Source organism: Palaemon carinicauda, unplaced genomic scaffold, assembly GCF_036898095.1.
Source record: "Palaemon carinicauda isolate YSFRI2023 unplaced genomic scaffold, ASM3689809v2 scaffold393, whole genome shotgun sequence".
NCBI classification, from domain to species: Eukaryota; Metazoa; Arthropoda; class Malacostraca; order Decapoda; family Palaemonidae; genus Palaemon; species Palaemon carinicauda.
In genome coordinates this window covers 64617-86462 of record NW_027171598.1, presented here as the reverse complement: position 1 = coordinate 86462, position 21846 = coordinate 64617, and the positions used below count along the sequence as shown (strand labels likewise).

Below are 21846 nucleotides of genomic sequence, written 5' to 3'. Positions count from 1 at the left end.
TATATGCATAGAAAATTAACTGTAAAAAGGGATTTTGACGAAGGAAAAATCTATTTCTGGGCAAGGAACCTGTGTCGCCCAGTGAAATGCTCTTCTAACACCATTTCTAAGGCATAGTTATTGCTGAATATACCAGAGAAAAAGAGATGCATGGAATGCCAGGAATAAACCTAGCTCGCTCACTCATCGAGTGTCGGTATAGAAAACTGGGGCGTAATTGGACCACGACCATATATCCCTCACTAATTAGACCTCTCCTGAAAATTAACTGTAAAATACAGTTTGTATTATCCATCAGTTTAATAAATTTAACAATGAAAGGAACAAAAAATGGTTACTGTTTTAATGACATTCTACAATGTACGGATGAATAAATAAAATCGTAAAAATACCACCGCGTTTAGTCATCAGAGTTTAAAGCACAGGAACTAAGTGTAGAGACTTGAAGGAGGCTGGGGCGCCTGCGAGGCTTCATCAATACAGATCGACACTATGTGACGGCCGGGAATCATCGCTAAGCCAAGAACTCTGGGTTCTTCTTCTCTTCCATCCTCTGTGGAAAAAAAAATTTCCATTCTAAAAATTCTGTTATGAGTAGATAAAATTTCTTTCAATTATCCTTAAGTATTGTGGGCAATAAAGAAGACAGAAGAGAAGAAACTGGATGTGGCAGAGATGACAATGTTGAGATGGATGAGTGGGGTGACAAGAAGAGATAAGATACAGAATGAGGTAATTAGGGGTACCACACGAGTTAGAGAACTATCAGATAAGATCCAAGAAAGTAGCCTGAGGTGGTATGGTCATGTCATGAGAAGAGATGAACAGTATATTGGGAAGAGAGCGATGGTAATGGAGGTACAGGGAACGAGAAGGAGAGGGAGACCAAAGCGAAGGTGGATGGACTGTATCAAGGATGACCTTCAATCAAAGGGATTAACCTGTGATGAAGTGTGGGACAGAGGTAGATGGAGAAAGCTGGCCAGAAACATCGACCCCACATAGAAGTGGGAAAAGATGCAGACAAAGAAGAAGAAGATTGTTCAAAACAATACTGAAGAAGAAACAAATGCAATAATGAATCAAAATCATGGGACATTCTTATCAAATTGAATAATGCTCTCTAAAGACGACTGGGGCAGATGGGTTTTGATGGTAGGTAAACAGCAATTTCATTATCTACAAGAAATATGAATAAGTGTACAACTGATGAGTTGTTAAAATCATTTACAATCCATTAGAATTATTCTACACAAAATTCATGAATGCAGTTTGTTTCATATTTACCAAACATTACATTCAATTAAGACAATTCTACTGCTAGATGAAATAGAAAAAAAATTGTAAACCATTTAGTCAGGTGATATAGTCAGCTGTACAGTAGCTAGCTGAGATACGCGAGGATCCGTTAAATATTCGAATATCGTTCTCAGGCTCCTCCCAAAACAAAGGGAAAATAGAAATATTATTTTCCAACATATAGTGCGTGGCCGTTGCAAAGCCACGACCACCCAAAACAATATACCCAGCTACTGGCATTCTGTCTTTTCCTCCACCCTTCTTCTGATAAGAGGCTGATGGCTAACGACAGAACCCAATACTCGAACACGAGTGGGCGCCGACGACGATGAGAAGTATCCTCTTTTTTCAATCAGGTCGCTGTTCAGTGAAGGGGATTAGACAATGTGTTGACCATATATTTGTTGATTACCTTTAGGTCATAACCTTTTTGCAGATAATCAAAAAGCCCGCTTTTATTTTGATCATATGGACTGCTTGCAATAAGCGACGTGCCAAAGGGATCACTTGCAATTGAATAATGGAAATCAACTGAATTCTAGCAAAAATCATACTGTATATTTGGTGGTGGAACATAGTTAACAGTAAAAAAAAAAAATGGTTAATGCTATTCTTATTTGGATTGGCCAAAAACTTATTTAAGTGATCTTGCTTAAGCCTGGCTCACAACATAATTTCTTGCTGTACAACAATTTTTAAAATTAAGAAATAGTGCTACAACTGTACAATAATTTTTATAGGTAGTAGGTTAGCCAAGACACCAGCCACCCATTGAAATATAACAGCTAGAGTGTTATTAGGTCCTTTGACTGGCCAGATAGTACTACATTGGATCACTCTCTCTGGTTACGGCTCATTTCATCTTTGCCGACACATACACAGAATAGTTGGCCTATTTCCTACACATTCTCTTCTTTCCTCGCACACTTGACAAGATTGAAATTACCAAACAATTCTTCTTCTCTCAAAAGATTAACTACTGTACTTTCCTCTCGGTAAGGGTAGATGAGACTCTTTAGCTATGGTAAGCAGCTCTTCTAGGAGGACAACCCCGAATCAAACCATTGTTCTCTAGTCTTGGGTAGTGTCATAGCCTCTGTACCATGGTCTTCCACTGGGTTAGGGATCTCTTGCTTGAGGTTGCACTCAGGCACACTATTCTATCTTGTTTCTCTTCCTCGTGTTATTTTGAAGTTTTCATCCTCTTGTTATTTTCAAGTTTTTATAGTTTATATATGAAAGATTTATTTTAATGTTATTATTGTTCTTAAACTTCTCTTGTAGTTTTACCTTATTTCCTTTCCTTACTGGGCTATTTTCCTTATTGGAGCCCTTGAGCTAAAAGCATCCTGCTTTTCGAACCATGGTTGTAGCTTACCAAGTAATAATAATAATAATAATAATCAGATGCAAACTTGAACATATGTAATTGTAATTCATAATGTCTTAGAGTTTTCTGAGGAAAGGCAAGTGTTCATCACTGCCTAAAATGACTGTTGCTTTCAGCTAAGTGTAAAGGGTGCTCAAGCGAGATGACAAGCAATATACACATGACCCCTCTCAAGTTTTGAGCCTAACATTACAGCCCATATGGAATGTGACAGGAAGGGAAGTACTGTATACTGCAGAAGAAGAGTAAACACCGAGCGCAGCTAGGGGCCAAAATACACTGCAAAGGCCTATAAGTAATGCCTAAAGCATTACGCACCTACATGATGTAGTTCTCTTTAAATGTCCATCGTAGGAATTTCAACCGTAGTCCTTAACCCTTTTACCCCCAAAGGACGTACTGGTACGTTTCACAAAAGCCATCCCTTTACCCCCATGGACGTACCGGTACGTCCTAGCAAAAAAATGCTATAAAAAATTTTTTTTTCATATTTTTGATAATTTTTTGAAAAAATTCAGGCATTTTCCAAGAGAATGAGACCAACCTGACCTCTCTATGACAAAAATTAAGGTTGTTAGAGCAATTTAAAAAAAGTATACTGCAAAATGTGATGGGATAAAAATAACCCCTTGGGGGTTAAGGGTTGGAAAGTTCCAAATAGCCCGGGGGTAAAAGGGTTAAAACATGTTGTTTCGTCTCACTGATGACTGAACATATCTCAATCCTAGGGCAGCTTTCACACCGTAGAATCCATCTGCTAGTATACTCACTCCGGTGGTACTTAGGCCACATTTTGACCCATGACCACTCGTGATAAGATTCTCCACTCTTCTCTATCCTGTGCCACATGGAGCCATTCACTTGGGTTTCCCCCAGAGATTCTTACATCCTCCTCCAAGCATCTTCTCCAGTCTTTTTGGCTGTCCTACAGGTCTTCTTCCAGCAACTTCAGCCAAGAATATCCTCTTTGGAGCTCTATCCTCATCCATACGAGCCATGTGTCCTGCCCACTGGAGTCTTCTTGATCTAATTACATCACATATATTTGGTTGGTTTGTACTATTTCTTATTTCTCTATTATGTCGTCTTCTCCATCCATTTATTTCTTGGCCATCTCCTAGTATAGGATAAGAAACTGCAAATAGTGCGGAGATAATATTTTACAAAATTGACGAGGAGCCCAATTTGCTTGCTGTGGATCAGGGTAAATTGCATCTTGGATCTGATGACGCATTTGGATCCAGATATGCTCTCTATTAACAGATATAACGGACAAGGGGCTTTAAATTCGATGTTATCACTCCATTGAACATACTACCTTGTATGCCTTATGAGATACAATTTTTGAAGACTAATAAAGGGATTTTGACGAAGGAAAAATCTATTTCTGGGAAGAGGCCTGTGACGGCCGGTGAAAGGTCCTTCTTTGTACCTTTCCTAATATAAATCTTCCAAATATACTAGAGAAAGATAAAAGCATGGAATGCAGAGGTTACAACCCTCGCGCGAACACCTTGTAGGTGTCGTGTATTTAACAAAGGCGTGCGAAAACCACTATTCACAGGCTGTCTTCCATTTAGATAATCCCTTCATCAATGGGGAGGGCCGTGACAGGCCCTAGAGAACATAGTTGAACTACCCCACCGACACCTACCACGCACGCCCTCTAGGACATCCTTCTGATTTTGGACTTGCCCGCAAGTTGAGATTGTTTTTGCACAATGTTTTTCGAAGTGTTTCTCGTTAATTCAACATGACTGACGTTGCTACTTCACCCTTACCAATGTTAAGTACCATAGTTTGTTTTGACAGCAGTATCTACAGTTACGATATGAATTTTGTCTCTGCATTTTTCTTTTCTTCACATCCTTTGGTCTCTTCCATTTAGCCATCAAGCTTATATATCTTAAACCTTAGATCATCACCGATCATTTAAGGGTGAAACCGAGTTTATACATTGATCTCATTAAAGTACTTTAGCAAAAATTTACTGTCATCCTCACATGGTTTCCCTAAATTCAAGTCTACTGAAAGGAAAACTCAGTTAGATTAAAACTAAGGACTTGTCCTCTTATTACCACGGCCGGGAAGATGCTACAATTTGGCATTACGGTACTGTGTTCAGCAATTAGTCAAACTGCCTAGAAGGGGGGAGGGATTATTATTATTAATTACTAAGCTACAACCATGGTTGGTAAAGCAGGATGCTATAAGCCCAGGGGCTCCAACAGGGAAAATAGCCCAGTGAAGAAAGGAAAAAACAAAAAAATATATTTTAAGAAGAGTAACAACATTAAAATAAATATATACTATATAAAATATAAAACAAGAGTTAGAGAAATAAGACAATAGTGTGCCCGAGTGTACCCTCAAGCAAGAGAACTCTAATCCAAGACAATGGAAGACCATGGTACAGAGGCTATGGCACTACCCAAGACTAGAGAACAATGGTGTGATTGCAGAAAAGAAGACATATTACCTCATCCTTTAATGAATCTGATAAAATCTGGATGCCAACTCTCTGCCCCATATTATTCTTGCTAAAAACCAGGAAAACGCTTGTCCTTTTAACCCTTTTACCCCCAAAGGACGTACTGGTACGTTTCACAAAAGCCATCCCTTTACCCCCATGGACATACAGGTACGTCCTTGCAAAAAAAATGCTATAAAATGATATTTTGATTATAAAATAAATTTTTGAATATACTTACCCGGTGAATATATAATAGCTGACGTCTCCGGCGGCTCGACAGAAAAACACAAAAACTCGCGAGCGATCGCTATGAAGGTTGCGGGTGTGCCCACCAGCGCCAACTATCGGCCAGATACCGCATATACATGTAAACAGCTCCAGTTCTTCTCATCCCGCTGGGTCTCTATCGGGGAGGAAGGGGGGGGGCCTTCAATTTATATATTCACCGGGTAAGTATATTCATAAATTTATTTTATAATTAAAATATCATTTTTAAATATTTAACTTAGCCGGTGAATATATAATAGCTGATTCACACCCATGGTGGTGGGTAGAGACCAGAATTAATAAAGTTTACAGCGTATATGCTTAGAGTTTTTGACAGTTATATCATAACAAAACCCAAATATATATAGGTACCTGGTAAGGAAGTTGACTTAGACGATTACTCTGCCTTGTTAGTCTGTCTTCCTCACGAAGCCCAGCCATCCTCTTAGGATGCTGAAAGACTCCCAGGAGCTGAAGTATCAAGGGCTGCAACCCATACAACAGGACCTCATCAAACCCCTAATCTGGGCGCTCTCAAGAAATGACATTTGACCACCCGCCAAATCAACCAGGATGCGAAAGGCTTCTTAGCCTTCCGTACAACCCAAAAACAAGATTAAAAACATTTCAAGAGACAGATTAAAAGGATATTGGAATTAAGGGAATGTAGTGGTAGAACCCTCACCCACTACTGCACTCGCTGCAACGAATGGACCCAGTGTGTAGCAGTCCTCGTAAAGAGCCTGGACATCTTTTAAGTAAAATGACGCGAATACCGACTTGCTTCTCCAAAAGGTCGCGTCCATAATACTTTGCAGAGATCTATTTTGCTTAAAGGCCACGGAAGTTGCTATAGCTCTTACTTCGTGCGTCTTAACCTTAAGCAAGCATCGGTCTTTTTCATTCAAGTGAGAATGAGCCTCTCGGATTAAAAATCTGATAAAATATGACAAAGCATTCTTTGACATAGGCAATGATGGTTTCTTAACTGAGCACCATAATGCCTCAGATCCACCTCGTAAGGACTTAGTACGAGCTAAGTAGAACTTAAGAGCTCTAACTGGACACAGCACTCTTTCAAGTTCGTTGCCTAAGATCTCTGACAGGCAAGGTATATCAAAAGACTTAGGCCAAGGACGAGAAGGCAGTTCATTTTTGGCCAGGAAACCAAGTTGAAGTGAACATGTGGCTTTTTCTGTAGAAAAGCCGATGTTCTTACTGAAGGCATGAATTTCACTGACCCTTTTAGCCGAAGCCAAGCACACTAGGAAAAGCGTCTTGAGGGTGAGATCCTTCAGGGAGGCTGAATGTAATGGCTCAAACCTGTCTGACATGAGGAACCTTAGGACCACGTCTAAGTTCCATCCAGGAGTTGCCAAACGACGTTCCTTAGAGGTCTCGAAAGACTTAAGGAGATCTTGGAGATCTTTATTGTTGGAAAGATCTAAGCCTCTATGTCGAAAGACCGAAGCCAACATGCTCCTGTAGCCCTTAATAGTGGGAGCTGAGAGGGAGCTAACATTTCTCAGATGTAAAAGAAAATCTGCGATTTGGGCTACAGAGGTACTGGAAGATGACACAGATGCTGACTTGCACCAGTCTCGAAAGACTTCCCACTTTGACTGGTATACTCTGATGGTAGAAGCTCTCCTAGCTCTCGCAATCGCACTGGCTGCCTCCTTCGAAAAGCCTCGAGCTCTTGAGAGTCTTTCGATAGTCTGAAGGCAGTCAGACGAAGCGCGGGGAGGCTTTGATGAACATTCTTTACGTGGGGCTGACGTAAGAGATCTACCCTTAGAGGAAGGAAAGAGCCGAAAGGAAAGAGCAAAGGGTTTCTCGCTTCTTTAAGACTCCCGACGTAAAGGTGGAGGCGAGCTCATTGGAGCCATCGCGGATGGCTTTATCCATACAGGACATGATAAGTAAGGAAACATCTTGGTCGGCAGACGAGATCTTCCTACTTAAAGCTCCTAATGACCAGTCAAGAAAGTTAAACACTTCAAAGGCCCTGTATACGCCTTTAAGCAGATGGTCAAGGTCCGAGGAGGACCAACAAATCTTCGAGCGTCTCATGGCCAGGAGACGGGGAGAGTCTACGAGGCTTGAGAAGTCACCCTGGGCAGAGGCAGGGACTCCCAAGCCGAGAACTTATCCCGTGTCATACCAGACGCTCGATCTAGAAGCAAGCTTAGAAGGAGGGAAGGCAAAGGCCGTCTTCCCCAAACTCCTCCTGGTATCCAACCAGTCGCCTAGAAGACGTAAAGCCCTCTTGGAAGAGCGAGAAAGCACTAGCTTAGTAAAGGCTGGCTTGGTAGCAGGTAAGCCTAGAGAAAACTCAGACGGAGGCGAACGAGGAGCAACAGCAACAAAGTGATCTGGAAAAAGATCCTTGAAAATCATCATGATCTTCTTAAAATCCATCGAAGGAGGAACAGTCTTAGGTTCATCTACATCTGAAGGATTATCATCAGGATGAGGATCAGCAATGTCCTCATCTGAAGGAGCTTCGTCCGATAACTGCTGAGTCTCAAGCAAGGGAGAGACCTGCCTTGGTGGCAATGCTTGACAAGCAGAGTCCACACGCACCAGAGCATCAGTAGCAGTCCAGGACGCTACGTCATGTAACTGCTTAACAGACTGACTAGCAACAACAACAGGAGCGGGAGGACGCTCGACGTCAACTCGAGACTGCCTTGACTGCCTAGACTGAGCAGTCAAAACAACTCTTGACTGCGGTGCTTGACGCTCAACGTCAAAACAAGTCAACTTCGCTGGTTGGCGAACGTCCTGAACGTCAACAAGAGCATGCGGCAGCGGCTGAACGTCCACATGCGGCTGAAAGTCAACACGGGACTGCATCGAGTGAGGCTCTACAAAACGTGACTGACGTGACTTTGTAACGCCAACGTCAACAGGACGAGCAAAGGCTCGTTTGGGCGGCTGACGGCCAGGATCAGCTAAGCGGCGAGGATCATCGTGAACCTGCTCAGCAGAATAGTCCTCCATAAGAGAGGCAAGCTTATTCTGCATGTCTTGCAGTACAACCCATTTAGGATCAACGGGAATGGGTGAGGTAAGAGACGAGGGTAACGTCTGTGACTGCAAAACATTGCCTACACTAAGACTCTCGGAGCCTGTGTTACGCTTCTGTTTAGGCGGCGAGCAGTCTTCCGATGACTGCACAGGGTCAGAGCTGTCCCAATGGCTACAACCAGGACGCTGGACCTGTCCTGAAGGGACTGACTTTCGCTTTAAGGGTCTCGAAACCTTGCTCCACGGTTTCTTACGCAATAAGCCTTCGGATGACGAGGAGAAAACCGTCTCGCTCGTCTTATGGTAAGGGCGGTCTTGACGAGACACGCCTGAAACCATAGAGGGAACGTCTGTTCATTGGTTAAAGCCTCTCGAACCCATAAGTCCTACGACATTACTTCTCCCTGGGGCATGGGAGCTTGCAAGAGGTCTCGGACTAGGCGAACGACAGGCACGAACAGACGAACCCTCTGTCGCAACACTGATAACACTTTGCGCACTAATCACTTTCTCCCCACGATTTTCTAATGTGGCACTCTGACACTTTAACTCTTTTACGTCCGCCATGAGTAGATTACGGTCCGTAGCTAACGACTCAACTCTCTCGCCCAAAGCTTGAATGGCACGTAACATATCCCGCATTGATGGTTCCTGAGTGCTAGTAGAGGGTTCAGGCACAACTACTACTGGGGAAGGATTAGGTTCAGGGGCATGGGAGGAGGAAAATTCTAATGATCTAGAGGAACTTCTCCTCGCCCTATCTCTCTCTAGCTTACGAGAATACTTGTCAAACTCAAGCCAATCGAATTCCGAAAGGCCCACGCACTCATCACACCGATCTCCTAATTGACAGGTTTTACCCCGACAATTAGAACACACAGTATGTGGGTCGAGAGAGGCCTTTGGAAGACGCTTATTACAATCCCTAGCATTACATTTACGAAATCTAGGAATTGGAGAAGGGTCAGCCATTTTGAAAAGTCAAAGAAAGTCAAAAAAACAATCCAAAGTCATTAACAATTAAATCTATCCAAAAAAGAGTTCAAGAGTTTAAGTTGAAGATAAAACACCTGCACTGCGAAAGCTCAAACCAAAAAGAAGTACTTCACCAAGACTGTTGAAAAACTCCAGGTTAACAGCGAGTAATGGAATCAACTTGTCGATCAGACCGACAGAGAAGAACTGGAGCTGTTTACATGTATATGCGGTATCTGGCCGATAGTTGGCGCTGGTGGGCACACCCGCAACCTTCATAGCGATCGCTCGCGAGTTTTTGTGTTTTTCTGTCGAGCCGCCGGAGACGTCAGCTATTATATATTCACCGGCTAAGTTAAATATTTAAAAATTTTTTGGAAATTTCCAACCCTTAACCCCCAAGGGGTTACTTTTTTCCCAGCACATTTTGGTGTATATTTCTTTTAAATTGCTCTAACAGCCTTAATTTTTGTCATAGAGAGGTCAGGTTGGTCTCATTCTCTTGGAAAATGTCTGAATTTTCTCAAAAAATTATCAAAAATATGAAAAAAATAATTTTTATAGCATTTTTTTGCAAGGACGTACCGGTACGTCCATGGGGGTAAAGGGATGGCTTTTGTGAAACGTACCAGTACGTCCTTTGGGGGTAAAAGGGTTAATACTGTCGTTTCCTTTTAAATAGATGCCCCAAAATTGAAGTGTGAAGCAATTCTTCTGAGTGTTACAGCATGTACAGTAGGTTACAAAAGTGATCAAATCAATACTTGTACACAGTTTAATAAGTGTACTGAACCTAATTTGCAACCTAGTTATACTGAGTGACACATCTGACCAGATAACCCTTTTACCCCCAAAGGACGTACTGGTACGTTTCACAAAAGCCATCCCTTTACCCCCATGGACGTACCGGTACGTCCTTGCGAAAAAATGCTATAAAAATTAGTTTTTCATATTTTTTGATAATTTATTGAGAAAATTCAGGCATTTTCCAAGAGAATGAGACCAACCTGACCTCTCTATGACAAAAATTAAGGCTGTTAGAGCAATTTAAAGAAAATATACTGCAAAATGTGCTGGGAAAAAAATAACCCCCTGGGGGTTAAGGGTTGGAAATTTCCAAATACCCCGGGGGTAAATGGGATAATAAAGATTCCTACATTGAGTAACAAACAATATTGGTGTATTTTCTTTTTTTTTTTGAGATTGATTTATGCCATATTTACCAGTGTTATAAGAATTCTTACATTGAGTGAAAAACTATAGGGATATACTGTATTTTGGTTTATAATTCAATTGTATTGAAGATCGTGAGTATTAAGTTGTGTTTTTTAAATAGCGTTTTCCTTGTATGATAGATAAACGTTTGATGGTGTAGTACAGCCAATCATTGTATAAAAACCAGTCAAGATAGGTTTGATAACTATTATTCAAGATAAAACTGAAAAAACATACATGAATATATGCGATTTTATCTACTGAATGTGTGTAGATAGTTGGATGAAGTAAAATATACGTAGATGTGCATTTGATTCTAGTCAATAGTCTTCCAAGAACCATGACAATGTAAGACATGTTGCTCTTAAAAGCCAGTTTTGCCTAGAAATTAACTAAATTAACCAATCTAGTCATATGATACACAATGAATCAAATGGCCGTGTACGTAAGTACGTTAGCAACGAAACGTACGCAAAAGCCCACCACCTGAATATTACAGCAGCACCTCTATACTGATGGCCTGACACCAAAATTCTACAACTGAAACAAAGAAAGAAGCAATAAAGAATATTATTGTGCTAAAGTACCTGCCAATTCAATTCATAAATATGACAAATTCGTAGATAATTTGTATTTTTCCTAACTATATAAACCTTAGCTATTTACATGGGGTAATTACTACGGCGTAGCTGAATGACGAGCCATAAGAATTTTAACGAGGGTTTACTACCCCGCCGCTGGTTAGTGGGGGGTAGGGAGGGGTAGCTAGCGACCCCCCCCCCTCACACACACCGGTGAATGCTTCACTTTGCTTAGAGGTAGGACTTATCCCGGGGGACAGGGCTGGCGCGCAAATATGTGTAAATAGCTAAGGTTTGTATAGTTAGGAAAAATAAAAATTATCTACGAATTTGTCATTTGTTCCGTAACTGAAATACAAACCACGCTATTTACATGGGGTGACTCAACCCTTAGGTAGGGAGGTAAGTCCCTGCCATACTGGCTTTGGCTTGCCCGGGGTCTCCAAATTCGAGTGTGTAAGTACTCAAGAAATAAGGAGTCCCTGCACCTCGCTCGCACCTTGCTATGCAAGGGCTGTGGCCTACATAAGCTGTGTGTGAAGGTAAGAAGTGACTCGTCCTAGGAAGTTGACCTGGAGTTCTTCAGATGGAAATCTAAGCTAGGACTTACCCAATACCACCTCGTCAGGGTATGGGGACATGACAGTATTACACTTAATACTAGGAACACAAGGGAGCATGGCTTACCTGCAGTGGTTCCAGGTCAGCTGTGCAGAGAACCCAAGATGCTGCTTTCTCCAAGGGAGGAGAGGATGAAGAAAAGAATAAGGGCCAGACAGATCTTTTCATTCACGCAGACTAAAACCGGGTAACAATTCCCTCAACCTTCTGCTACTTGTCCATTAAGGAGCCTGAGGTTAGACCAGCTGTTGTGTAGCCACCACAGGGCCGATAGAAAACGTATCGAGCCTCCTGTGTGTCACGTCTTGCAGGTAGTGGGCCATGAAGGTGGTCTGACGCTTCCACACCCCAGCTTGAAGGACCTGCATCACTGAATAATTTTTCTTGAAGGCCAGGGACGTAGCTATGCCCCTGACATCATGAGCTCTAGGGCGACGTGACGGAGGAGGGTCAGGATTCAAGGCCAGATGTATTACCTTGCGAATCCAGGCCGAGATAGTATTCCTGGTGACCCTCCTCTTCGTCTTCCCGGTGCTCACAAACAAGGGAGACTCAAAACCTGGAAAGAGTCGAACCTAGGGTCCGGCACTCCCGGATTCTGAGTCTTGGCAACAAACTCAGGGACGAAGCTGAACGTAACCTCCCCCCATCCCCTTGAATGGGCGATGTCGTACGAGAGACCATGTAGCTCACTGACTCGCTTGGTTGAGGCCAATGCTAGCAGGAAAACCGTCTTCCAGGTAAGAAGGCGATCTGAAGCCTGGCGTAATGGTTCGTAGGGAGGTCTCTTCAGAGACCTGAGAACTCGAACCACGTTCCATGGAGGAGGTCTCACTTCCGACTGAGGGCAGGTAAGTTCATAACTCCGTATGAGAAGGGAAAGTTCCAGCGAGGAAGAAATGTCCATTCCTTTAAGCCTGAAGGCAAGACTTAAGGCTGAGCGATAGCCTTTCACTGCCGAGACTGAAAGGAGCATTTCCTCCCGCAAATACACGAGGAACTCCGCTATTGCTGGAATAGTGGCATCGAGGGGAGAGATACCCCTTCCACGACACCAACCACAGAAGACTCGCCACTTCGCTTGGTAGACTCCTGCGGATGACTTGCGCAGGTGACCAGATATCCTGTTTGCAACTTGTTGCGAAAATCCTCTCTCTTTGAGGAGATGCTGGATATTCTCCAGGCGTGAACTCGAAGCGAAGCTACGGCTTTGTGGAAGATGTTGGCGTGTGGTTGTTTGAGTAGCTCGTGACGTGGAGGGAGTTCTCTCGGAACCTCCGTGAGGAGTTGCAGAAGGTCCGGGAACCATTCTGCGTGATGCCATAGCGGAGCTATCAGGGTCATTGAAAGATTGACTGATATTCTGGTCTTGTTGAGCACCCTCCTCATCAGACAGAACGTCGGAAAGGCGTACACATCGACGTTGTCCCACCATTGTTGGAAGGCATCCTGCCAGAGGGCCTTGGGGTCCAAGACCGGGAAGCAGTACAGCGGGAGCTTGAAGTTCAGCACTGTAGCGAACAGATCCACCGTCGGGGAACCCCACAAAGTCAGGACTTTGTTGGCTACTTGAGGATCCAAAGACCACTCGGTACTCACTATCTGCGTCGCTCTGCTCAGACTGTCGGCGAGCACATTCCTTTTGCCTGGAATGAAGCGAGCCGCTAGTGTGATCGAGTGGACTTCGGACCATCTCAGAATCTCTACTGCAAGATGGGATAGCTGTTCTGAAAAGGTACCTCCCTGCTTGTTGATATAAGCCACCACCGTGGTGTTGTCGCTCATCACCACCACAGAGTGGCCCGCCAGGACTTGGTGGAACTTCTGAAGTGCCAGGAACACGGCCTTCATTTCTAGCAGGTTTATGTGAAGGTACTTTTCTGATTCTGACCACAGGCTTGAGGTCCTGTGGTTCAGAACGTGGGCCCCCCACCCTTTCTTTGATGCGTTCGAGTACAACATCAAATCTGGGGGAAGGACGAGAAGATCCACTCCTCTTCGTAGGTTCTCGTCCGCCACCCACCACTGGAGGTCCGTCCGTTCCGCAGGACCCACAGGGACCAAAGTGTCCAGGGAATCGTGACCTTGATTCCACCGGGACTTGAGTCGCCAATGGAGAGATCTCATTCTGAGGCGACCGTTGGGAACGAGACGAGCCAGGGAGGAGAAGTGGCCGAGGAGACGCAGCCACGTCTGGGTTGGGAGTTCTTCTAGATTGAGGAAAGGCCTCGCGACCTTCCTCAGCCTTGCTATCCTGTCGTCTGATGGGAAGGCTTTGTGGAGATTGGTGTCTATGACCATGCCTAGGTATACCAGTTACTGGGAGGGCTGCAGAGAGGACTTCTCGAGATTTACCATGATCCCCAGATCCTGGCAAACCTCGAGGAGCTTGTCTCGGTGGCGAAGAAGGGTTGCCTCCGAATCCGCTATGATCAGCCAGTTGTCCAGATAACGAAGGAGACGGATGCCGATCCTGTGAGCCCACAAAGATATCAGGGTGAACACTCTGGTGAACACCTGAGTGGCTGTGGAGAGACCGAAACACAGCACCTTGAACTGGTAGATCTTGTAGTCTAGGCAAAATCTTAAGTACTTCCTTGAAGACGGATGGATTGGGATCTGGAAGTACGCGTCCTTCAGGTCCAGTGTACACGTGAAGTCTTGCAGTCTCACTACAAGTCTGACCGTGTCTGCCGTCTCCATACTGAACGGAGTCTGTTTGACAAACCCATTCTGGGTTGAGAGGTCGATGACTGGTCTCCAGCCTTCAGACGCCTTTCTTTCAAGAAAGAGTCGACTGCAGAAGCCTGGGGACCCGTCTACAACCTCCTGGAGAGCGTCCTTTTTCAACATGGTCTGGACTTCTGCCCAAAGGGCTTGCCCTCTTGCTGATCCCATGGCAAGAGAGCTCAACGACACTGGATTCGCTGTCAGGGGAGGTAGAGAAGCTGAGAACGGGACGCGATAACCCAGAGCGATCACGGAAATCGTCCAGGTATCTGCCCCGAGTTGCTGCCACCTTACCGCGCAACTTTGTAGGCATCCCCCCACTGGTGGACATGCAGGGGGATTGCCAAACCTAGCGTTTACGGCCTCGGCCATTTCCTCTAGGGTTCTTGCCTCCCCTGGAGGACTTCTTGCTCCTTCTGCTCTTGCCAGGAAAGGGCTTAGACACCTTCGGCTTTGCTGCAGTCGTCTTCTTTGTGTCCTTAGCCGGACGGGGCTGTTGGGCCGCTGGAGGTTTGTAGGGCCTCGATGTCAGGGTCCTATGGATGAGGGAATCCTGGTTGGACTTCCTCCACCTCTTACCGGTAAGCTCCACGTCCTTAGGCTCAAACAAACTCTTACCGAGCACGGAAGAGTGTCTGAGCCTGCTAACATCCGAACTGGGAACCTTCTGGTGGAATCTGCGAGGAGACAGAACAGTCCTTGGAGGTGTTTCCACAGGAGGGACTCCTCTCTTCCTCTTCAGGGGGGAGGAAGCCGCCACTGATTTGTGACCCACGTCAGAGAGAACGGGCTTCATCGCCTGCACAAGAGCTCTGACCAGGGTCCCGAACCAGGGCTGCTGGCTGACAGTCGCGCTGTCAGACACTCCCTCTGGAGGGAAGGGGATCGTTCGATCCCTTGGAGGAGTCGACAAATGCGGGTTCGCCTGAGAAGCTGAAACAAAAGAGTCCTTAGACCTGTCTGGGAACCGCCCCTCCTCCGGCGAGCTCGCTGTTCTGCGCATGCGGGGAGGGGAACGAGACGATGACCTATCCGCCTGGTGACGCTCGCGCTGGAGGTCGCGCGATGGGCCCTGACCAGGATTGCGCGCGAAAGGATCGCGTGTCAGAGGAATCTCGCGTTCGAGCGCGCGCATGGGCGCGGGCGTTAGAGGTTGGTGGAGCGGGCGCGAGGGCGCGGTGGCGAGTCCACAGGCGCGTGGGCGCATTGGCGCGCAGGAGATGGAGCGGGCCCGTGTAAGAGATGGCGAGGGTGTGTGGCGCGCAGAAGCTGGAACGTGAGGAGGCCGGATACGAGGGCGCACAGGATCCTGATGCGGCACTGACAGGCGGGAGAGGGCAGTGGCACGTGGGCGCGTATCCGGAAGAACCGGGCGAGGGCGCGAGAGCACAGGTTCGGGATAGCGCGAGAGTGAGTTTGCGCGTTGGAGCATAGGTGGGCGCTGATCCAAGAGAACAGGCATATTAACCTGTGGGCGCGCTGGGTGCGCAGGGGATCGTGGGCGCGCATAGCGCGCATCAGTATGTGGGCGAGCTGGTGTGCGTTGCTGCGAGCAGGGCGCGCGGTTGGATTAAGGCGCACGGGTGTGCGCTGGAGGGTTACATGAGGCGCCTTGAGAGAGACTGGAACCTGGCGCGCAACCGGAGCGTCGCGCGCGGCTGGAACGCGTGCAGGATCGCGCGGTCTGGAAGGAGAGTCCAGGGGTGCCTGTGAGCGCCCGTGCGCTAGCTTAGGCACCTCCTGGACTGCGCACTGTGATGTAGAAGCGCGCTGGCGCGTTGGTGAGCGCGTGTGCGCTGTAACTGGAACTGCACACGATGGGCGCGCTTCGCGCCTAACTCCAGAAGGGCGCTGCGAGTCCAGAGGTACCTGTGAGCGCCTGTGCGCTAACCTAGGAGCCTCTTGGACAGCGCGCGACGTGGCAGGAACCGGAGAACGCTGGGGCGCAGGTGGGCGCGTGTGCGCAGGTGAGCGCTGGCGCGCTAGATCAGGAACTGCTGGCGGGCGCCGGGGCGCAGAAGGATGTGGGCGCGCAGGGGAACCCTGGCGCGTAACTGGAACAGGGAGCGCTGTGGCGCTAAGACTGGAACAGCAGCAGCATGAGGGCGCGCAGGTTGAACCTGGCGCTTGAGGGCAAAAGGCGCAGATTTGCGCTCAAGGCCCTTAAGCCCCGAAGGGCCCGGTGCCTGCGCAGTGGCAGGATCAGGTGGCACGTAACACACATCAGCATCCTCGAAAGGCGACGGCAGGTCAGCAGGGCGGAGGGAGACTGGTCACAGGGTCCCGAAGGACGACCATCATCCGAAGGGGATCGCGAACGATCCCCGGAGAGGTCTAAGGTGGTAGCTGGCAGGATAGGCGAACAGCGAGTCGGCTCCTCCACAGAGAACTGTGGTGACGACAAGCCGAAGAGGCGCCTCCTAACTCCCTTATGAGGGGAAGGAAAGCCTCTACGGCGAAGGGGAGGACGAGCCTTCCGCCTTATACGCCCACGAGGGGCCGTGGGGTCAGCAGGCTGACCATCATAGGGCCTCCGAAGAGGAGTCTCTGTGAGTGAACTCCCCCGTGGGGGAGAATAACCGGCAGGAGAGACCGTAGGACTTAGGTCCTCCCTCGAAAGGTGTTCGGAGGGGGAATCTAAGCCTTCAGCTACCTCAGCAACAGGAACGGGGGTTTGACTAGACCCACGAGATGCCTGCATCACAACAACGTCAACAACAGACAGAGGATCTATCCCTGCTGTAGTTAGCGATTGCTTGACAGCTGCACCAAGTTTGATCATGTCAAACATGGCTTCCCTGGAGGGCGAACCCTGCAGCCCAAAGAAAGCCCAAAGCTGCAACAAATCATGGTTATAAACACAGGTAAATCAATATTCATATCCTCCTCTGGGGGAGGAGGGGCAGCCGCCTCGCTATGGGAGGCAACTACCTCTCCCGCACCCCGGGATCGGTCAACAGCAGTATAGTCTACCCTACCACTCGCCGGCCTCTCGGAAGAGACCTCTCGAGGGGGAGCTTCGGAGGAGGAAAGGGCTACGGAAGAAGAAGTCTTGGAATTTTCTCTCTTCAAAGAAGCCTCTGAAGGAGAAAGAGGACAAATTCGGAGATAATTTGTATTTTTCCTAACCATACAAACCTTAGCTACTTACATAGGGTTTACTTTCGGCGTAGCTGAAATGATGAGCCATTAGATTTTAACGAAGGTTAAACTACCCCCGCGCTAGTTAGCACGGGGTTAGGGGAGGGGTAGCTAGCTCCCCCCCCACCCCCACACACACACTGGTGAGCTGCTTCACTTCCCTTAGAGGAAGGACTTGTCTTGGGGGATAGGGCTGGAGGGCAAATATGTGTAAATAGCTAAGGTTTGTATGGTTAGGAAGAATACAAATTAGCTCCGAATTTGTCATTTGTTCCGTAACCGAAATACAAACCACGCTATTTACATAGGGCGACTTACCCTTAGGCAGGGTGGAAAGTCCCCAGCCTAACTGGCTTTGGCTTACCCGGGGACTCAGAATCCGAGTGAGCAGCACTCGAGAAAAAGTCACTGCACCTCGCAAGTTTCTTGCTACGCAAGAAACGTGTGGCCTACATAAGTTGTGTGTGGAGAAAAGAAGTGTGACTCGTCCTAGGAAATTGACCTGAAGTCCTTTAGATGGAATTCTAGGCTAGGACGTCCCAATACGACCTCGTCATGGCATGGGGGACGCGACAGTATTATTCTTAATACTAGGAACACAAGGAAGCATGGTTTACCTGCAGAGGTTTGAGGTCAGCTATGCAGAGACCCAGGATGCTGCTTTCCCCAAGAGAGGGGAGGATGAAGAAAGAAGTAAGGGCCAGACATACTCTTTCATTCACGCAGACTAAAACCGGGTAACAGTGCCCTCAACCTTCTGCTACTGTCCATTAAGGAGCCTGAGGTTAGACCAGCTGTTGTGCAGCCACCACAGGGCCGATAGAAAAAGTATCGAGGCTCCTGTGGGTCACGTCCTGCAGGTAGTGGGCTGTGAAGGTCGTTTGACGCTTCCAGACCCCAGCTTGTAACACCTGCATCACAGAGAAGTTTCTCTTGAAGGCCAGGGACGTAGCGATGCCCCTGACATCATGTGCCCTAGGGCGACGTGACGGAGGAGGGTCTGGATTCAAGGCATGATGAATGGTCCGTCGAATCCAGGCTGAGATGGTATTCTTGGTGACCCTCCTCTTCGTCCTTCCCGTGCTCACAAACAGAGCTTGCACGCGGGGATGGACTGCAGCTGTTCTCTTCAGATAATGTCTCAGACTTCATACTGGGCAAAGTAGCAGATGATCTGGGTCATCTGTTACGGAACGGAGACTCGTAACCCTGAAGGAGTCGAACCGTGGGTCCGGCACTCCAGGGTTCTGAGTCTTGGCAACAAACTCAGGGATGAACCTGAACGTTACCTCCCCCCATCCCCTTGAATGGGCGATGTCGTATGAGAGACCATGAAGTTCACTGACCCGCTTGGCCGAAGCCAGAGCGAGCAGGAATACCATCTTCCAAGTAAGGTGTTGGTCAGAGGCCTGGCGTAATGGTTCGAACGGGTCTCTTCAGAGCCCTGAGGACCCGAACCACGTTCCAAGGAGGAGGACTCACTTCCTACTGAGGGCAGGTAAGCTCGTAGCTTCGTATGAGCAAGGAAAGTTCCAGCGAGGAGGAAATGTCTATTCCTTTCAGCCTGAAGGCCAGGCTTAAGGCTGAGCGATAGCCTTTCACCGCCGAGACCGAAAGGCGCATTTCCTGCCGCAAATACACGAGAAACTCCGCTATTGCTGGAATAGTGGCATCGAGGGGAGATACCCCTCCCATGACACCAACCACAGAAGACTCTCCACTTCGCCTGGTAGACCCCTGCGGATGACTTTCGCAGGTGTCGAGACATCCTTTCCGCAACTTGTTGCGAAAAGCCTTTCTCGGTGAGGAGACGCTGGATAGTCTCCAGGCGTGAAGCCGAAGCGATGCTACGGCTTTGTGGAAGATGTTGCAATGTGATTGTCTGAGTAGCTCGTGTCGTGGGGGAAGCTTTCTCGGGAGTTCTGTCAGGAGCTGCAGAAGGTTCGGGAACCACTCTGTATGATGCCATAGCGGAGCTATTAAGGTCATTGACAGGTTGACCGATAGTCTGGTCTTGTTGAGCACCCTTCTCATCAGAAAGAACGGTGGGAAGGCGTAGATGTCGATGTTGTCCCACCGTTGTTGGAAGGCATCTTGCCAGAGTGCCTTAGGGTCCGGGACTGGGGAGCAGTACAGCGGCAGCTTGAAATTCAAGGCTGTCGCAAACCGGTCCACTGTCGGGGAACCCCACAAAGTCAGGACTCTGTTGGCTACTTGAGGATCCAAAGACCACTTGGTACTCACTACCTGCAAAGCTCTGCTCAGACTGTCGGCGAGCACATTCCTTTAGCCAGGAATGAAGCGAGCTGATAGACGTATCGAGTGGACTTCGGTCCATCTTAGTATCTCTACTGCAAGATGAGATAGCTTTCGTGAAAAGGTACCTCCCTGCTTGTTGATATAAGCCACTACTGTGGTGTTGTCGCTCATCACCACCACGGAGTGGCCGGCCAGGGTCTGTTGGAACTGTTGAAGGGCCAGAAAAACGGCCTTCATCTCAAGCAGGTTGATGTGGAGCTACTTTTCTGATTCTGACCATAGGCCTGAGGCCCTCTGGTTCAGAATGTGGGCGCCCCACCCTTCTTTTGATGCGTCCGAAAACAGCAACAAATCCGGGGGAAGGACGAGAAGATCCACTCCTTTTCGAAGGTTGTCGTCGGTCAACCACCACCGCAGGTCCGTCCGTTCCGCAGGTCCTATCGAGACCAGAGAGTCCGGGGAATCGATGCCTTGATTCCACCAGAACTTGAGCCGCCACTGCAGAGATCTCATCCTGAGGCGGCCGTTGGGAACTAGTCGGGCCAAGGAGACTAGGTGACCTAAGAGACGTAACCAAAATTGGGCTGGAAGGTCTTCTTGACTGATTAAAGGCTCTGCAACCCTCCTCAGCCTTGCTATCCTGTCGTCTGATGGAAAGGCTTTGTGGAGATTGGTGTCTAATATCATGCCTAGATATACCAGTCGTTGTGTTGGGAGCAGAGAGGACTTCTCGAGATTTACCATGATCCCTAGATCTTGACAAATTCCCAGAAGCCTGTCTCGGTGTCGAAGAAGGGTCGACTCCGAGTCTGCCAGGATCAGCCAGTCATCCAGATAACGGAGGAGACGGATGCCGTTCCTGTGCGCCCACGAAGATATCAGTGTGAATACTCTGATGAACACCTGAGGTGCTGTGGAGAGCCCTAAACACAGCACCTTGAACTGGTAGATCTTGTTGTCTAGGCTGAATCTTAGGTACTTCCTGGAAGACGGATGGATTGGGATCTGGAAGTACGCGTCCTTCAGATCCAGTGTGCACATGAGGTCTTGCGGTCTCACTACAAGTCTGACCATGTCTGCTGTCTCCATGCTGATTGATTGATTTAAAGTTTTCAGGCATCCTGACATCTAAGGTCATTGAGGCCGGTAACATTTAATTTATGTATACAAAAATAAAAAATAAAATAAAATAAAAAATAAGAGAGTATTCAATTAAAATCATAAAAGTTGAATGAAATAAAAGTTTAATAGTTTTCAGAAGACCTGCTTCTGAAAGAAATCTAAAAATGCCACTTGCATAGTAGGACTCATCATTTCCAAGAATCTTGGCAAGGATGAACCTGCCACCCTCACCTCGAGCCTCAAACATATATCTATTCCTTAAGTTGTTATAATTGGGGCATTCGGTCAACAAATGCCTCACTGTTAGAGGTACTAAACAGTCGTCACAATACGGTTGGTGTTGGCCCTTCAGCAGAAACTCGTGTGTCAATCGAGTGTGACCAATACGGAGACGACAAAGAGACGTCTCCCATTTTCGGGGCATCATATTATACCTCCAAGGAGATATGACATTTGTTACCTCTCGCATTTTATTCCAATCTAGGCTATCCCATTGCTGTTGCCATTTATTCCAAACCAATTTCTTGATGTCAGGTAAGAAATCATTACAGGGAATGGGATACCTTCTTGGCAGCAACTCGGATGCAGCCTTCTTAGCCAGTGAATCAGCCTTCTCATTCCCAGACACACCTACATGTGCTGGAACCCAACAAAATTGAACTGTTATACCTCTCCGTCCAATAATAAAAAGTCATTCTAAAATCTTTAAAACTAGAGGGTTATTAGAATTAAAAACTTCT

General features: G+C 47.2%; 1 protein-coding gene across 1 annotated transcript in view; it reads right to left on the bottom strand.

Moving 5' to 3' along the window:
• Positions 1-328: 328 nt before the first annotated feature.
• Positions 329-21846, bottom strand: part of Sbat (LSMD1 domain-containing protein Sbat) — a 55055-nt gene continuing 33537 nt past the window's right edge. Inside the window, exon 4 of the mRNA XM_068369165.1 lies at positions 329-553. Coding sequence (XP_068225266.1) covers positions 429-553 — 125 coding nt within the window. The 3' untranslated portion in view covers positions 329-428. The remainder of the gene's footprint in view (positions 554-21846) is intronic.